Source organism: Rana temporaria, chromosome 10 (genome assembly GCF_905171775.1).
Source record: "Rana temporaria chromosome 10, aRanTem1.1, whole genome shotgun sequence".
Classification (NCBI taxonomy): Eukaryota; Metazoa; Chordata; class Amphibia; order Anura; family Ranidae; genus Rana; species Rana temporaria.
In genome coordinates, this window is record NC_053498.1 from 83,294,377 (window position 1) to 83,309,584 (window position 15,208).

Genomic DNA, 15,208 nt, shown 5'->3' on the forward strand with positions numbered 1-15,208 from the left:
CAAATATATAATATGATTGTTTACCATTCCTTAGATGTAGTGGCTGTATTCAGTTATTATTCAGGCTCTTTTATTTCCACCTGGTGATCTTGCAAATCGCAAAAATTTCCTGTCCCTTCTTGTCTATGCAGATAGGGAAATTGATGGACAGCCGCACTCCAAAAAAGTCTTAAAAAAGACGTGCTCTTTATTGAAAAATGCACAGCATACAATCAGCATACAGTGGGGAAAACAGTTGACGCGTTTCGCATTGGATTTCAATGCTTAGTCATAGCTACTTTATCTAGTAGCTAATCTTGTCTACTTTAAAGGAAAAATTTGGAAGATGTTACATGTTCCACTTGTATTTAGTGTGGAACATGTAACCTGGTCCTGCTGCTGATCCTGCTCCCCCCGTTAAAGCAGATGGGGATTTTCTCCCTGCGCCCGCTGCCATAATTTATAAACCGCGTGGCCATGTGGGGCTCCATTCACACAGCCACATCATTTATTCACAAAGTTCTGCAAAAGAATGAACTACAAGTACCCTCGGCCTTTGAGGCCACCATCCTGTAGTACCCATTGAACTGCCAGGGCACTAATGAGCGCTTTCTTAGTTCATTGATCCTTCTGACATTCAGTAACTGTCTACCTGTATCAGAGGTATGGGCAGACCGTGTATTAAGAAATTGCAGGATCCAGGCATTGCACCCACAATCTGCTGATCGTTGGTGCAATGCCCTACAAGCTGCAGAGGGGGAAAAATAAATAAAAGCACATTTTTCTACCTGCAAAATAGTTTGCATTTATTATTCTTTTTAAAAGATGAACTTAGCCTATTATTTCTCTATTGTATTTTTATTTTCCATTACATGGGGGATTGATGGGGATAGTAGTTCACACAAGAAAGGTAAGGATGTTTGTGCTTTCTTTTTAACTCACAGGAAGTGACAAGGACCCTGCAAGATCAACAGGTATTTTTTGAATTTACTGAGTTTTCTTAGTCTAAAATAATGAAAACTAATGCATGCCCTGTATCTAAGGATGAGTAAGCAGCAGTATATTACATTTGTTTTTGGGTCCGGCTATACTACAGTGATTATAAACCCTCCCATATACCCAGTGAGGTGACTGGCCTCAGGTGATACACATAGATGAAACAAACCCTTTCTTCTCTACAATCTCCTACAAATTTTATACAGCATTTCTGAGCTTTGGAAGGCAGGAGGTGGGGATTCGATGTCACACATTGCATAGCCGGGAGCTGAGCATAATCTGAGACCTGAGTGGAGGGAATGGGAAAACCCCCCGTCCCTACACAGTCTGATGGGTAATCATGCACAACTGAGGCTGTCAATCTCCTGTGTGTGCTGGAGGGGAGGCAGGGCCGTTTGCTGGAATTGCTTGGTTTCGGTGTAGACTGTCGGAAGCGACTCGTACAGATGGCAGAGGAATGACAAAAATCAAACTGGGTGCTTTGGGTTGAGGCAAGTACACACTTTTGGAAGAAATGCTTTGTTCATTTTTCATTTCAGGAGTTTACAACCATTTTAAAGTGGTTGTAAACCAGACATGTCCAAAGTCCGGCCCGGGGTCCAATTGCGGCCCACGTTCCGGTTTAATGTGGCCCCCCTGGTAATTCGGATATATATATCTTTTGTGGCCCCCCCCCCTGGCCAGCTCTCCCTGTCGGGGGGGTCTGGTCTGTGCTGCCCCCTCAAATGTACCAATCACCTGCCAACCAGTGCAATGTACGAACATTAAATTCTGCCAGTGCCCACCACAGTGCCAATCACTGCCCAGCAGTAATACCTGTCAGTGCTTATCAGTACCTCATCATCAGTGTTCCGCCCATCAGTGACAGTCGTGCCACCTGTCAGTGCCCATCATAACCTCCTGTCAGTGTCCATCACAGCCGCCTGTCAGTGCTTATCAGTGCTGCATATCCGTGCCCGCCAGTGAAGGGGAAAACAAAATGTTATGACAGAAACTAAAAAAAAAATGTTTTTTCTAATATTTTTGTCTTTTTTAGTTTGTTTAGCAAAAAATAAAAACCACAGAGGTGAAAGCTCTATTTGTGGGAAGAAAATGATAAAATGTAGTTTGGATACAGTGTTGTATGACCGCGCAATTGTCATTCAAAGTGTGACCGCACTGAAAGCTGATTTTGCACTCTTTTTGTAAATAAACCCCATTGTCTGTGGCCCAGATTCAAGTAGCAATTGCGCCTGTGTAACCATAGGTTACACAGCGCAATTGCTTACTTGCCCCGGTGTTACGAATGCTCCTGATTCAGGAACATCATAACGCCGACTGCAGCCTCAAATCTGCGTGGCTTAAGGCTCTTATGCCACGCATATCTAGGCTGCATTCTTGCGATGACCGCTAGGGGGCGTTCCCATTGTGGTCAGCGTATAGTATGCAAATTGCATACTAACACCGATTCACAATGTTGCGCGAGCCCTGCGTACGCAATTTACGTCGTTTCCGTACGGCGTGTTTAGCGTAAGGCTGCCCCTTCTAATAGCAGGGGCAGCCAATGCTAAAGTATACCCGTCGTTCCCGCGTTGCGACGTTCGAATTTTACCTAATTTGCGTAAGTGATTCGTGAATGGCGATGGACGCCATTCACGTTAACTTTGAAGCAAATGACGTCCTTGCGACGTCATTTGCCGCAATGCAGGTCGGGAAAGTTTCCCGACGCAGCATGCGCTCTACGCTCGGCGCGGGAGCGCGCCTAATTTAAATGATTCCCGCCCCCTACGGGATCATTTACATTAGGCGCCCTTGCGCAGGGCAAGTTTACACAGCGCACACGCAATTTACGGAGCTACTGCTCCGTGAATCGCGGGCAGCGCAGTAAATTTGCAGGGGGCGCAGGGCAAAAACGCTGCCCTGCGCCTCCGTAAATAAGGGGCAAATCTACCTGAATCCGGGCCTGTCTGTTTTTCTTGCTGCAATAACACAAAGAAGGAAAGTTGGAAGCTGACGGGTGGCTTCAGGTCTGAGTCACTTATTATTGCTCTTTGCTCTCCATGCAGTGTCACTTGTAGAGGGAAATAAAAAGGTGAATTATTAATGATTTAGGTCTAGGAGTGCTCTAAACAATTAATAAAGGAGATCTTAATGTCCAGTAGTGAATCGGTAGAAGGGCTAGGGAAGGGATAGGTGTAAGATCTCACAAAAGTGACCTTCTTCCCTTATTGATACATTACTACTTCTATGCTTGGGAATGACAGCCAGTGGCAATACTTTGTGAGTCAGGGAGGGAAACGCTCTGTCAATACAGCGACGCAACATCAAAGCTTCACTAATCAAGCCACCAGGTGGTTGGCTTTATTAATGATTCATGAAAAAAAAAGCATACCATTTAAAGGTACCGTATAGACGAATGTGAATATTTGGCAATTCAATTCATGGGAGTAAATCCTACCCAGTTAAAAGTTAATGGCATTCATTTTATCCACTCCGTAATCCCTACTGTTAAAGCTTTCCTTATGTTCTGAATGACTGGTTAATCGGAGACTGCGAGCGCAGGCCAAGTGTTCCCGCGTTCAGACTAGGAGTTCTTGGGTTACACAGTACAGAATCACATGACGGGCCGTTTTCTTATCCACGAGTTCTGTGAATAGCCTGCTACATCTAGCTGCAGTTAATGAATAGAAATCCCAACTGTGTATGAATAGTGAAGGTATTCTGATATTGCCACAATTGTTAGTCAACGATTTTATTTTAATGGTAGAAACTTCAAAAGGATGGATAGCCGCACTCCAAAAAAACTCTGGAGTTGTCTTTATTTGTAAAATCAATGGAAAATGCACTACAAGAAAGCAGCAAAAATAGGGAACAAACAGCCGACGCTTATTCATGGCTTTATTTTAACCACTTCAGCCCCGGACCATTTTGCTGGTCAATTTTGCGATTCGGCACTGCATCGATTTAACTGACAATTGCATGGTCGTGCGACGTGGCTTCCAAACAAAATTGACGTTTTTTTTTTTTTTTTTTTTTCCCACAAATAGAGCTTTCTTTTGGTGGTATTAGATCATCTCTGCGTTTTTTGTTTTTTTTTTGCGCTATAAACAAAAATAGAGTGACAATTTTGGGGGGAAAAATTCAATATTTTTTACTTTTTGCTATAATAAATATTCCCCAAAAATATATAAAAATACATTCTTTTTTTTCCTCAGTTTAGGCCGATATGTATTCTTCTGCATATTTTTGGTAAATAAAATCGCAATAAGCGTATATTGATCGGTTTGTGCAAAAGTTATAGGGCCAGATTCACAGCAGTAATACGCCGGCGTATCTACTGATACGCCGGCGTATTTTCAAATTTGCCGCGTCGTATCTTGATTTGGAATCCTCAAACCAAGATATGACGGCTTTTGGCAAAGATCCGACAGGCGTACGGCTTCGTACGCCTTCAGATCGTAGGTGTAATTTTCCAGCGGCTGCTGGGTGGAGTTTGCGTCGTTTTCCAGCGTCGGGTATGGAAATTAACTGTTTACGGAGATCCACGAAGGTACGCACGTTCGTCGCATTCTCTTACGTCGGTTTTTCGCGTCGTAAAGTTAAGAGTGCTATTTTATTTTAATGGAAGAAACTTCAAAAGGATGGATAGCCGCACTCCAAAAAAACTGAACTAAAAATGAACTAAAATTACACCATCCATGTTAAAGTATGGCCGTCGTTCCCGCGTCGAATTTAAAATTATTTTTATTTTTTGCATAAGACGTCCGGGAATACGAAAGTACGTTATGCACGTCGCCGTTCAAAAAACATGTCGGGGCGCCGTAATTTTGCGCAAAGCACGGCGGGAAATTTCCAAACGGAGCATGCGCAGAACGTTCGGCGCGGGAACGCGCCTAATTTAAATGGTACACGCCCGATTTGAATTAGGCGGGCTTGCGCCGGACGGCTTTACGCTACGCCGCCGCAAGTTTACAGGCAAGTGCTTTGTGAATCAAGCACTTACGCCGAAAACTTGCGGCGGCGTAACGTAAAGGAGATACGCTACGCCGCCGTAGATATTCGTGAATCTGGCCCATAGCGTCTACAAAATAGGGGATAGTTTTATGGCATTTTTATTAATATATATTTTTTTTTTTTTACTAGTAATGGCAGCGATCAGCGATTTTTATTGTGACTGCGACTTTATGACGGACGCATAGGAAGCTGTTGACACATTTTTGGGACCATTGTAATTTTTACAGCGATCGGTGCTATAAAAATGCACTGATTACTGTGAAAATGACACTGGCAGTGAATGGGTTAACCACTAGGTGGCGCTGTAGGGGTTAAGTGTTCCCTAGGGAGTGATTATTACTGTAGGGGGGGGTGGGCTGTGTGTGACAAGACGGTGGTCACCGCTTCCAATTACAGCGGGGAGATGCTTGTTTACGTCAGCATCTCACTGTGAGACGATCGTGGGTATGGCCACGGACATCGAGCCTGTGCGACCCACGATCAAAGTCACCGAGCTCCTAGTGGGCGCATGCACCCACCCACCCACAATTCCGGCTTCTTAAAGGGGACGTGTATATACGTCCTTCTGCCTGTCCGTGCCATGCTGTCGATGTATATAGTCATGCGCTGGTTGGCAAGCAATTGAAATGGCTGTAAATCTCAGACATGAAAAATTAACAAAGCAACTCCCTCTAAAGTGCACCTGTCTCAATTAACAACACTAAGTGTCGTTTCTGTCTGCTGCTTTGTTTCTCTACTATCAGCATGAATCACTTCTGACAAGTTTTTCTGACACCAAGAGAAAAATGGTGACAGGGGAGGGACCTCCAGCTGATTGACAGCCTCAGGTTTGTTCTTGTGTGCTGTGTGAAGGGGGGTGTGTCTCTGCCCTCCAATCAGTTGTCGGAGCTCTCCTCACTGAGATCTTCAGATTGTGACTTCAGCTCTCCTCCCCCTTTTTTGTGAAAGCGGTGTACGAATTCTTCACTTTGAATGGCTGTAGAGAAAAGGGGGTTGCAGAAAAATGGATACTACTTATGTAGGAGGATTTGTTTCATCTGTGTATCACCTGAGGCCGGTCACTTTACTTGGCATATGTGAGGGCTTACAACCACTTTAATTTAATTTGCCTGGAGTTTTTCTGTGAGTTGAACAAATAAAAGTGCAGAGTCTAAATTTTGCCAATTCAGAGGAATAGTTTTTGAAATTCAGTGGGTGGCCCTGCCGGCTTTGCAGAAGTCAATTACTCAAAGGACTTTTGTGGAAGGATCCAAACCGTGCCTTCAACCAGCGTTGGCAACTGTCAGAATACAGCAGCCCATCGGGGAATTCATCCATTGTGTGGATGGAGCAATCTGCTCAATGAAATGTATCTATTAGTTTATGGGCAGCTTTAGCAATTCTGGGTAGATAACTCCATTAGCATTACCACCTGAAGGCTCCAAATGTATTCTTCATCTGTTTTTCTGGATTATACCATTCAGATGTAATTTCCTTGGTGACAGAGAGACCAGTTTTCCAATCTGAATGTGTGTTTTACCAGTTGATAATTTTTCTGAAAATCCTACATTTCCACTGGACAACACACCTTTTTGGGTGGGGGTTCAACAGTTGTTTTCCATTTGCCCTATTCACACCACAGTGCTGTTTTATTGAGTGGTGGGGAGCAGAAAAATGCAGCATGTGTGCTTTTCTTCTCAGCCCAGTAGATGGCTTCTTATGTCAGCAAACAAACGTAATTTTTATCTGCTCTGTGCCATGGTATAGCACAGAGCAGCCCCGATCCTCCTCTGCTTGCTATGGGGGCACTTGTGCGGGCTCGATCCCAAGCCGCTCTGTGCATAGACGCACACACAGCAGCCCCCCACGCTCTCTTCTCAAGCTTTGACTGCCCCCATGTCCAGTGAGGAGGGAGAGAGCTGCTACTCTCAGGCACAGTGCTGGATCAAGGTCAGACTTAAGTAAGTAATTAGGCTGGGGGATCCTAATCGCAGAAGGTTTTTTACCTTATTGCAGAGAATGCATTAAAGCGGAGTTCCAGGCAAAAATTGAACTTGGCTTTAGACAAAAGAACACCCCGTCCCCCCTCCTCCTTTTTTTTTTTTCTTCAAACCTTTTTTTTGTACGTTTTCTTTGGGACTTCCGTCCCATGTCACCGCCGCGAGGTACGTCGCTTCCGCAGTTTTATTGTGCCCTCCTCCTTCTCCTACCCATTGCCTTCTGGGACCTGTGTGTGTCCCAGAAGACTGCATAATTTAGAAAGCCTAGGAAACAGGCTGAAGCTGAAACACTTCACTTCCTGTTTCCCTTAGTAAGGATGCCAGCGCCTGCACCCAAAGCCGATAGACGGGTCGGCTTCAGGTGCCGACATCGTGGGCTCACTGGAAAGGAAAGTGTCTTTATATTAAGTCACCAGCTGCAGTATTTGTAGCTGCTGACTTTTTTTCTTATTTTTTTTCACGCAGGCTGGAGCTCCGCTTTAAGGTAAAAACCCTTTTAATTTACAACCTCTTTAAAGTGTTACTAAACACACAACAGTAAAATCAGTCTGTATATGCAGTAAATCATTCTTGTTGTACAAACTGTGGAACCTAAGGGGTTAATCTTCTGCATTGTGTAAAAAGGCTGTTTGATCCTGTCTTCTCTGATCCTTTACTTCTTCCACTGACTCCAACACAGGTCTAGATAAGATGGAGTTAGTGGAGTCAGGCTGCACATGCTCAGTTTGGTGTGTATTGCTAGAGCGTTTTCTTGGGAGAGTGCATGAGATCTACACAAGGCCAATCAGCACTGTCCAGACAGAGGGTCAGGGGTCCTGCATCTTGATAGGACAGTCATTGCAGTATGAAAAGTCCTACAAGCTTTAACCAGTGCTGGTCACAGGACTGCTATATACTGCTGATGAGAAAATGTATTTAACAGTTTACATTTACTAAAATGAATGCATTGCCATGTTCTGTGTACTGTGGGAGATCAGATATAGTGAATGCAGAGTCCTGGGTTTAGTAACACTTTAAATGACAGGGAATGATTAACAACCTGTGAATATTTTGAGACTAACATTCAGTGTTTTATAAATATACCCCTAAGCTTTGGTTTGGCTGAACCTTTAAATAACTCCTGACATTCCTTGCTGATATTTGTATTGTTGTAGACTGGTCAAGTAAAGCATTTCTTTTCTATGGGTTATACTATTTAGAAGAAATGTTAGTGATGATAACTTCCATTTAGGTTCTGCCTGAAGAGAGTAAACCTGCCAGCACAGAGACCAGTTCTCCAACTTGCACAGACATTTTGCCTAATAAAGTGCCTGAGAATAATGACTCGCTGAAAGATGAGCTGCAACCACAAGATGGACTCGGAGATAAAGACCCAGGTATAAAAATCACATATTTCTTTATCGTACATCACGGGACACAGAGCGGCATATTCATTACTATATGGGTTATATGGAGTACCTTCAGGTGATGGACACTGGCAATCTCAAAAACAGGAAGTGCCCCTCCCTATATAACCCCCTCCCATAGGAGGAGTACCTCAGTTTTTACGCCAGTGTCTTAGGTGTTGGTCATGGTTTAGCTTGCCTCCACATCCTTGGGATTAAGGTGGGCTAACCGGTTCTGTCCAAAGGCCTCAGTGCTAAAGTGGTCAGCAACCGGACCCCAAACCTATGGGGTATAGCCCATAATGCTTTCTGTCACAGAGAGCTGGACTCTGGGCCCAGAACTTAGAAACCTTTGGGGGCCTAATGTTTCTGTTGCCAGGGTGCTATATGGGCCCAGGACAGTGGATCCTTCATAGGAACCCAGGGCCTGAAGGTCTAGACGCCCCACGGAGATGGGGGAAGATTGGACCTCTTGCTGTGCAAAGTCCTGCGGCATGGAGCAGGTAAGTGAAGGGGAAACTTGCGGAACTTGGTTCGCAGCAGGTTTTTTCTGGGGGAAGGTCACAGCGGGACATGCCTATGGTTTATGCGCTGCATCTGGCAAGGTGAGTCACATATCTTAAGATAGGATGACTCTATATGTGTATATTCCCCATAATTGTGACCTCCCTGGTAGTATTGCAACTGGTGCTAGAAGCATTGAAAAGGGCCTGTGTGTATAGTGACAATTCTCTCTGAGAGAAGCCCCTGGGAATCTAATGAGGTTTCTTATGTAGAGGGAGTGAATGCTCTTACCTGCAAGCCTGCTCAGAAAGGTCCAGGCGGTTGCTGCAGAAAAATAATGCCGCTCTGTGGATCCTGGCCTGGACGGCAGGATCAGCCTCTGACCTCCTCGTGTGTGGCCTCCCCCCCCCCCCCCCCCGCCGGCGGGCGCGCGCGCGCGTCCCCGTGATATGGGCGCAATTTCGCGCCGTTTTTCTGAAGGGGAAGGGCGGGCCCGTAGGTAAAAGGAAGGGGCGGCCCTTCCAAAAAAGTTCCCAGCTCAGTGATGTGTTGGAACTGAGAGAGGAAGGACCAGAGTGGGGCGCCGAGGACACACATTGGCCAAAGAAGAGTATTACAGTCTTCAAAAAGACTGTCTTTCACCCTAAAGATAGGGTTTCTTTTTCTTTTCAGCAGTTTTTATTGGCAAATACTACTAAAGGGGGACAGAATGGTTTTTCTTTCTTTGGTTAAAAAAAAAAAAAAAAAAAAAGAAACAAACCAAGATTAATAAGGAAAGGCATTTTTTTCCCCAGAAAGGGTTTTTGGGCAACAACTATTTATTTTCCCAAACACCATTAAGTAGCGGGCGTACCTCGGTATTGTACCATGGCATCTGGTTCGGAGGGTACAAAAGGTGGGGATTCCCCCAGAGGGTCCGGGGTCTCGGACAAAGTCTTACCGCTACTTTCCCGGGAAGGAGCCTTGGTGAGACCATCGGGATCTGGGGCTGGAGCTGGCACGGGTCAGTCCAACCCTAGGGTGGTCACGGACGAGGTACTGTCCACCTCTCTAAAGGAGATGGAAAAAAGAATGGAAAAAATGATAGCCAAGGCTATGCGGGGCAGAAAACGGAATAGATCTCCGTCGCCCGAGCGTGAACCCTCAGATGAGGAGGTCCCTTCCGCAGGGGAATGGGAAGACCTCTTGGACAAGGACCAAGTAGGTTCAGGGATCGAGGATCCGGGTACGGAGGAGTCTGGCGCAGCCTCCCAAGGGGAGAGCTGGTGGGTTCAAGTTTTAACAGACTTGGTCCATAGGAAGTTCAACTTGCCAGTACCAGATCTCCAAGTATCAACGGTCTCAGCTTTGGGCTCACTAAGAGCGCCTCAAACCAATGCGGTTTTTCCGATCCATCCTCTACTAGAGGAAGTTATGTTCCAAGATTGGGCCAAGCCAGATAGAATCTTTGTACCACCAAAGAGATTCTCTGCCTTATATCCTATGGAAGAGAAATTTTCCAAGAGATGGGCAGCCCCGGCTGTAGACGCAGCCATCTCATGTGTTAACAAATCTTTAACATGCCCTGTAGAAAACATACAGGTGTTCAAGGATCCGGTTGATAAACGCTTGGAAACGCTACTTAAAACCTCCTTCACTACTGCAAGGGCAGTAGTGCAGCCAGCTGTGGCTGCAATTGGGGTTGCGCAAGCATTATCGGATCAAGCTAAGCAGATGCTTAAACTTATTCCTGCCCAGCAGGCAGAAGAATTTTCGGACGTCCCTAGGGCCATACGCTTTACGGTAGATGCGATTAAGGATTCGATCCAGCAAGCGTCACGTCTATCATTATCCCTTATCCATATGAGAAGACTCTTATGGTTAAAGAGCTGGGAGGCAGAGCCCCCATGCAAGAAGCTCCTGGTAGGGTTTCCCTTCCATGGAGGACGACTCTTCGGAGAAGACCTGGACAAATACATCCAGACCATTTCAAGCGGAAAAAGTACTCTTTTGCCCACCAAGAAGAAGTTTCGGGGGCCTGCGTTTAAACGACAGTACTCCCCTGGGCAGGGGCCCTCTAATACCAAACAGATCAAATTTTAACAAGTCGCAGGGACAGGCCGGCGCAGGCAAGAAGCAGTGGTTTCGCAAGCCAGCAAAGCCAGCCCCCAAGCCGGCCTTATGAAGGGGCGCCCCCACCCTCGAAGGTGGGGGGAAGACTGCGTCTCTTTACAGAGGTTTGGGAGGCCAGCATTCCCGACAAATGGGTACGGTCCTCCGTGGCTACAGGCTACAAACTAGACTTCCTAAAGTTTCCTCCTCCTCATTTTCAGGAGTCAAGAGTACCAAACGATCCGAAGAAGGGAGCCGCATTAATAGCGGCATTGAATCATCTACTCTCTCAGGAGGTAATAGTAGAGGTACCAGTCCAAGAACAGGGGCTAGGTTTCTACTCCAACCTATTCATTATCCCAAAGCCCAACGGCGATGTCAGGCCAATTTTGGACTTAAAAATGGTAAATGCATACCTAAAGGTCCGCTCATTTCGGATGGAATCCGTGCGGTCAGCAGTTGCCGCACTTCAGAAGGACGATTTTATGGCATCCATAGACATAAAGGATGCTTACCTTCATGTTCCAGTTTACCAGCCACATCAAAGATTTCTACGCTTCTCGGTGGCTCTACGTCATTTCCAATTCATGGCGCTTCCCTTCGGGTTGGCTACGGCCCCCCGGGTGTTCACGAAGGTCCTAGCTCCAATCCTAGCCAATCTAAGGATTCAAGGGGTCACGATCCTAGCATACCTGGACGACCTCCTAGTCATAGATCACTCGTCTCCTGGCTTGGAATGAGCAGTGGCCCTCACAGTTCAGTACCTCGAGAGGTTCGGCTGGGTCCTAAATCGAGAAAAATCAGCATTCCAGCCCACAAGGCAGTTGGAATATCTCGGCATGAGATTAGACACAGAACAACAGAGGGTGTTTCTGCCTCTGATAAAAGTCAAAGCCATCAAGGAATTAATTCTACTGGTTCTAAGCAAGAAGGAACCAACTGTTCGCCTATGTATGCGGTTACTAGGCAAGATGGTGGCCACATTCGAGGCGGTACCGTACGCCCAGAGCCACACTCGCATCCTGCAGGCAGCCATCCTGTCAGCCTGGAGCAGGAGGCCACAGGCCTTAGATATCCCTTTGCCGCTCTCATCAAGAGTCCGACAAAGTCTGTGTTGGTGGTTAGACCCTCAGAATCTACTGAAGGGGAAGTCTTTCAGCCCAGTGGCTTGGAAGATAGTAACCACAGACGCCAGCCTAATAGGCTGGGGAGCAATTTTGGATGGTTGCACTCGCCAAGGCACTTGGGCAAAGCCAGAGAAGCAGTTGCCCATCAACATCTTGGAGCTCAGAGCTGCTCGACTAGCCCTCAGGGCTTGGACGTCCAAGTTGCAGGGGTTCCCGGTGAGAATTCAATCGGACAATGCCACGGCAGTGGCATACATAAATCACCAAGAGTCAAGCCGCTCAGAGAGAGGTGAGCTTGATTCTCCTATGGGCAGAAGCTCATGTGCCCTGCATATCGGCAATATTTATTCCAGGAGTGGACAACCTTCAGGCGGACTTTTTAAGTCGCCAGACTCTGTTGCCGGGGGAATGGTCTCTACATCCACAGGTCTTTCAGACACTCTGCCAGAGATGGGGAGTGCCGGACGTGGATGTCATGGCATCAAGACTCAACAAGAAGCTAGACAGGTTCATATCCCGCTCAAGGGATCCGATGGCCTGCGGAACCGATGCGCTGGTTTGCCCTTGGCATCAGTTCAAACTACTTTATGTATTTCCCCCGCTCCAGTTACTACCCCGCCTGCTGCGCAGGATCAGGGTGGAGCACATACCAGTCATCCTGGTAGCTCCAGCATGGCCCAGAAGGGCATGGTATTCACTAATCCTAAAGATGGTAGTGGGAGACCCTTGGACTCTTCCTCTACGGCCAGACCTGCTATCGCAAGGTCCGATCCTCCACCCTGCCTTACGGCATCTAAATTTGACGGCCTGGAAGCTGAATCCCTGATTCTCAGGGGTAGAGGTCTGTCTCAGAAAGTAATCTCTACCCTAATCAGAGCCAGGAAACCGGTCTCTAGGGTGATTTATTACAGGGTCTGGAAGGCCTATGTAGGCTGGTGTGAGTCCAAGCGATGGCTTTCTCGCAAGTTTACCATCGATAGAGTATTAAGTTTTCTCCAGCTAGGAGTGGATAAAGGACTGGCATTAAGCACAATCAAAGGACAGATTTCAGCTTTGTCAGTGTGGTTTCAGCGGCCGCTGGCCACCCACTCGCTAGTTAAGACCTTCCTTCAAGGGGTCTTACGTATTAATCCTCCAGTTAAATCCCCGCTTTGTCCGTGGGATCTAAATCTTGTTCTGTCAAGTTTACAGAAACAACCTTTTGAGCCGTTGGCTGAAATTCCTTTGGTTTTACTGACAAGGAAGTTAGTATTTTTGGTCGCCATAGTTTCCGCCAGAAGAGTATCGGAACTGGCAGCCTTATCCTGTAAGGAACCATATCTTATTTTGCATAAGGACAGGGTCGTTCTCCGCCCTCATCCTTCCTTCCTACCAAAGGTTATATCCAGTTTTCATCTAAACCAGGATTTGGTATTACCATCCTTCTTTCCTAAACCTACTTCCAGAAAGGAAGGGTTGCTGCATACCTTGGATATTGTCAGGGCCATGAAGGCCTATCTTAAAGCTACAGAGAAGATCCGGAAAACAGATGTGTTGTTCATTTTACCGGATGGGCCCAAGAAGGGGCAGGCAGCTGCAAAATCCACCATCTCGAGGTGGATTAAACAGTTAATCACTCAGGCCTACGGCTTGAAAGGGTTGCCTCCTCCGTTATCATTAAAGGCTCATTCTACTAGGGCCATGGGCGCCTCCTGGGCAGCACACCACCAGATCTCTATGGCTCAAGTTTGCAAGGCGGCAACCTGGTCTTCTGTCCACACGTTTACAAAATTCTACCAGTTGGACGTAAGAAGGAATACGGATACAGCCTTTGGGCAGGCAGTGCTGCAGGCTGCAGTTTGAGACCCTCGGATTCCGGGGGGCTCCCTTTTGAGATAAATTTAAAAATTTATTTTTTCTCAACTAAGTTGGATTTATTATGATTTGAGTATATCTCTAAATTAAATCCTTTTGTCTTAGGAAGATGTTCTCCCTCCCCTCATTGTAAGCATTGCTTTGGGACATCCCATATAGTAATGAATTTGCCGCTCTGTGTCCCGTGATGTACGATAAAGAAAAAGAGATTTTTAATACAGCTTACCTGTAAAATCTTTTTCTTGGAGTACATCACGGGACACAGAGCTCCCACCCCTCTTTTGGGGACCATTTTGGGAGGCATACTGCTTGCTACAAAACTGAGGTACTCCTCCTATGGGAGGGGGTTATATAGGGAGGGGCACTTCCTGTTTTTGAGATTGCCAGTGTCCATCACCTGAAGGTACTCCATATAACCCATATAGTAATGAATATGCCGCTCTGTGTCCCGTGATGTACTCCAAGAAAAAGATTTTACAGGTAAGCTGTATTAAAAATCTCTTTTTTTGGAAATTTTTTAAAGTTCATGTAAAAAAAAAAAAATGTTTTAACCACTTAAGCCCCGGACCAATATGCTGCTAAATGACCCAAGGGGTTTTTACAATTCGGCACTGTGTCGCTTTAACAGACAATTGCGCGGTCGTGCGACGTGGCTCCCAAACAAAATTGGCGTCCTTTTTTCTCCACAAATAGAGCTTTCTTTTAGTGGTATTTGATCACCTCTGCGGTTTTTATTTTTTGCGCTATAAACAAAAATAGAGCGACAATTTTGAAAAAAATTCAATATTTTTTACCTTTTGCTATAATAAATATCCCCCAAAAACATATATAAAAAAATTTTCCTCAGTTTAGGCCGATATGTATTCTTCTACCTATTTTTGGTAAACAAAATCGCAATAAGCGTTTATCGATTGGTTTGCGCAAAATTTATAGCGTTTACAAAATAGGGGATAGTTGTATTATTTATTTATTTTTTTACTACTAATGGCGGCGATCAGCGATTTTTTTTTTTTTTTTTCGTGACTGCGACATTATGGCGGACACTTCGGGCAATTTTGACACATTTTTGGGACCATTGTCATTTTCACAGCAAAAAATGCATTTAAATTGCATTGTTTATTGTGAAAATGACAGTTGCAGTTTGGGAGTTAACCACAGGGGGCGCTGTAGGAGCTAGGGTTCACCTAGTGTGTGTTTACAACTGTAGGGGTGTGTGGCTGTAGGTCTGGCATCATCGATCGGATCTCCCCTATAAAGGGGATCACCCGATCGATGCGCCGCCACAGTGAAGCACGGGGAA

The 15,208-nt window shown here is 45.9% G+C and overlaps 1 protein-coding gene across 2 annotated transcripts in view; it reads left to right on the plus strand.

Moving 5' to 3' along the window:
* LOC120915260 (C-Jun-amino-terminal kinase-interacting protein 4-like) overlaps positions 1-15,208 on the plus strand; it is a 187,797-nt gene that overhangs the window by 68,010 nt on the left and 104,579 nt on the right. Inside the window, exons 7-8 of one of the 2 annotated variants that reach the window (XM_040325629.1) lie at positions 924-953; positions 8,179-8,323. In XM_040325629.1, coding sequence (XP_040181563.1) covers positions 924-953; positions 8,179-8,323 — 175 coding nt within the window. The remainder of the gene's footprint in view (positions 1-923; positions 954-8,178; positions 8,324-15,208) is intronic. The other variant, XM_040325630.1, reaches the window with a different exon arrangement.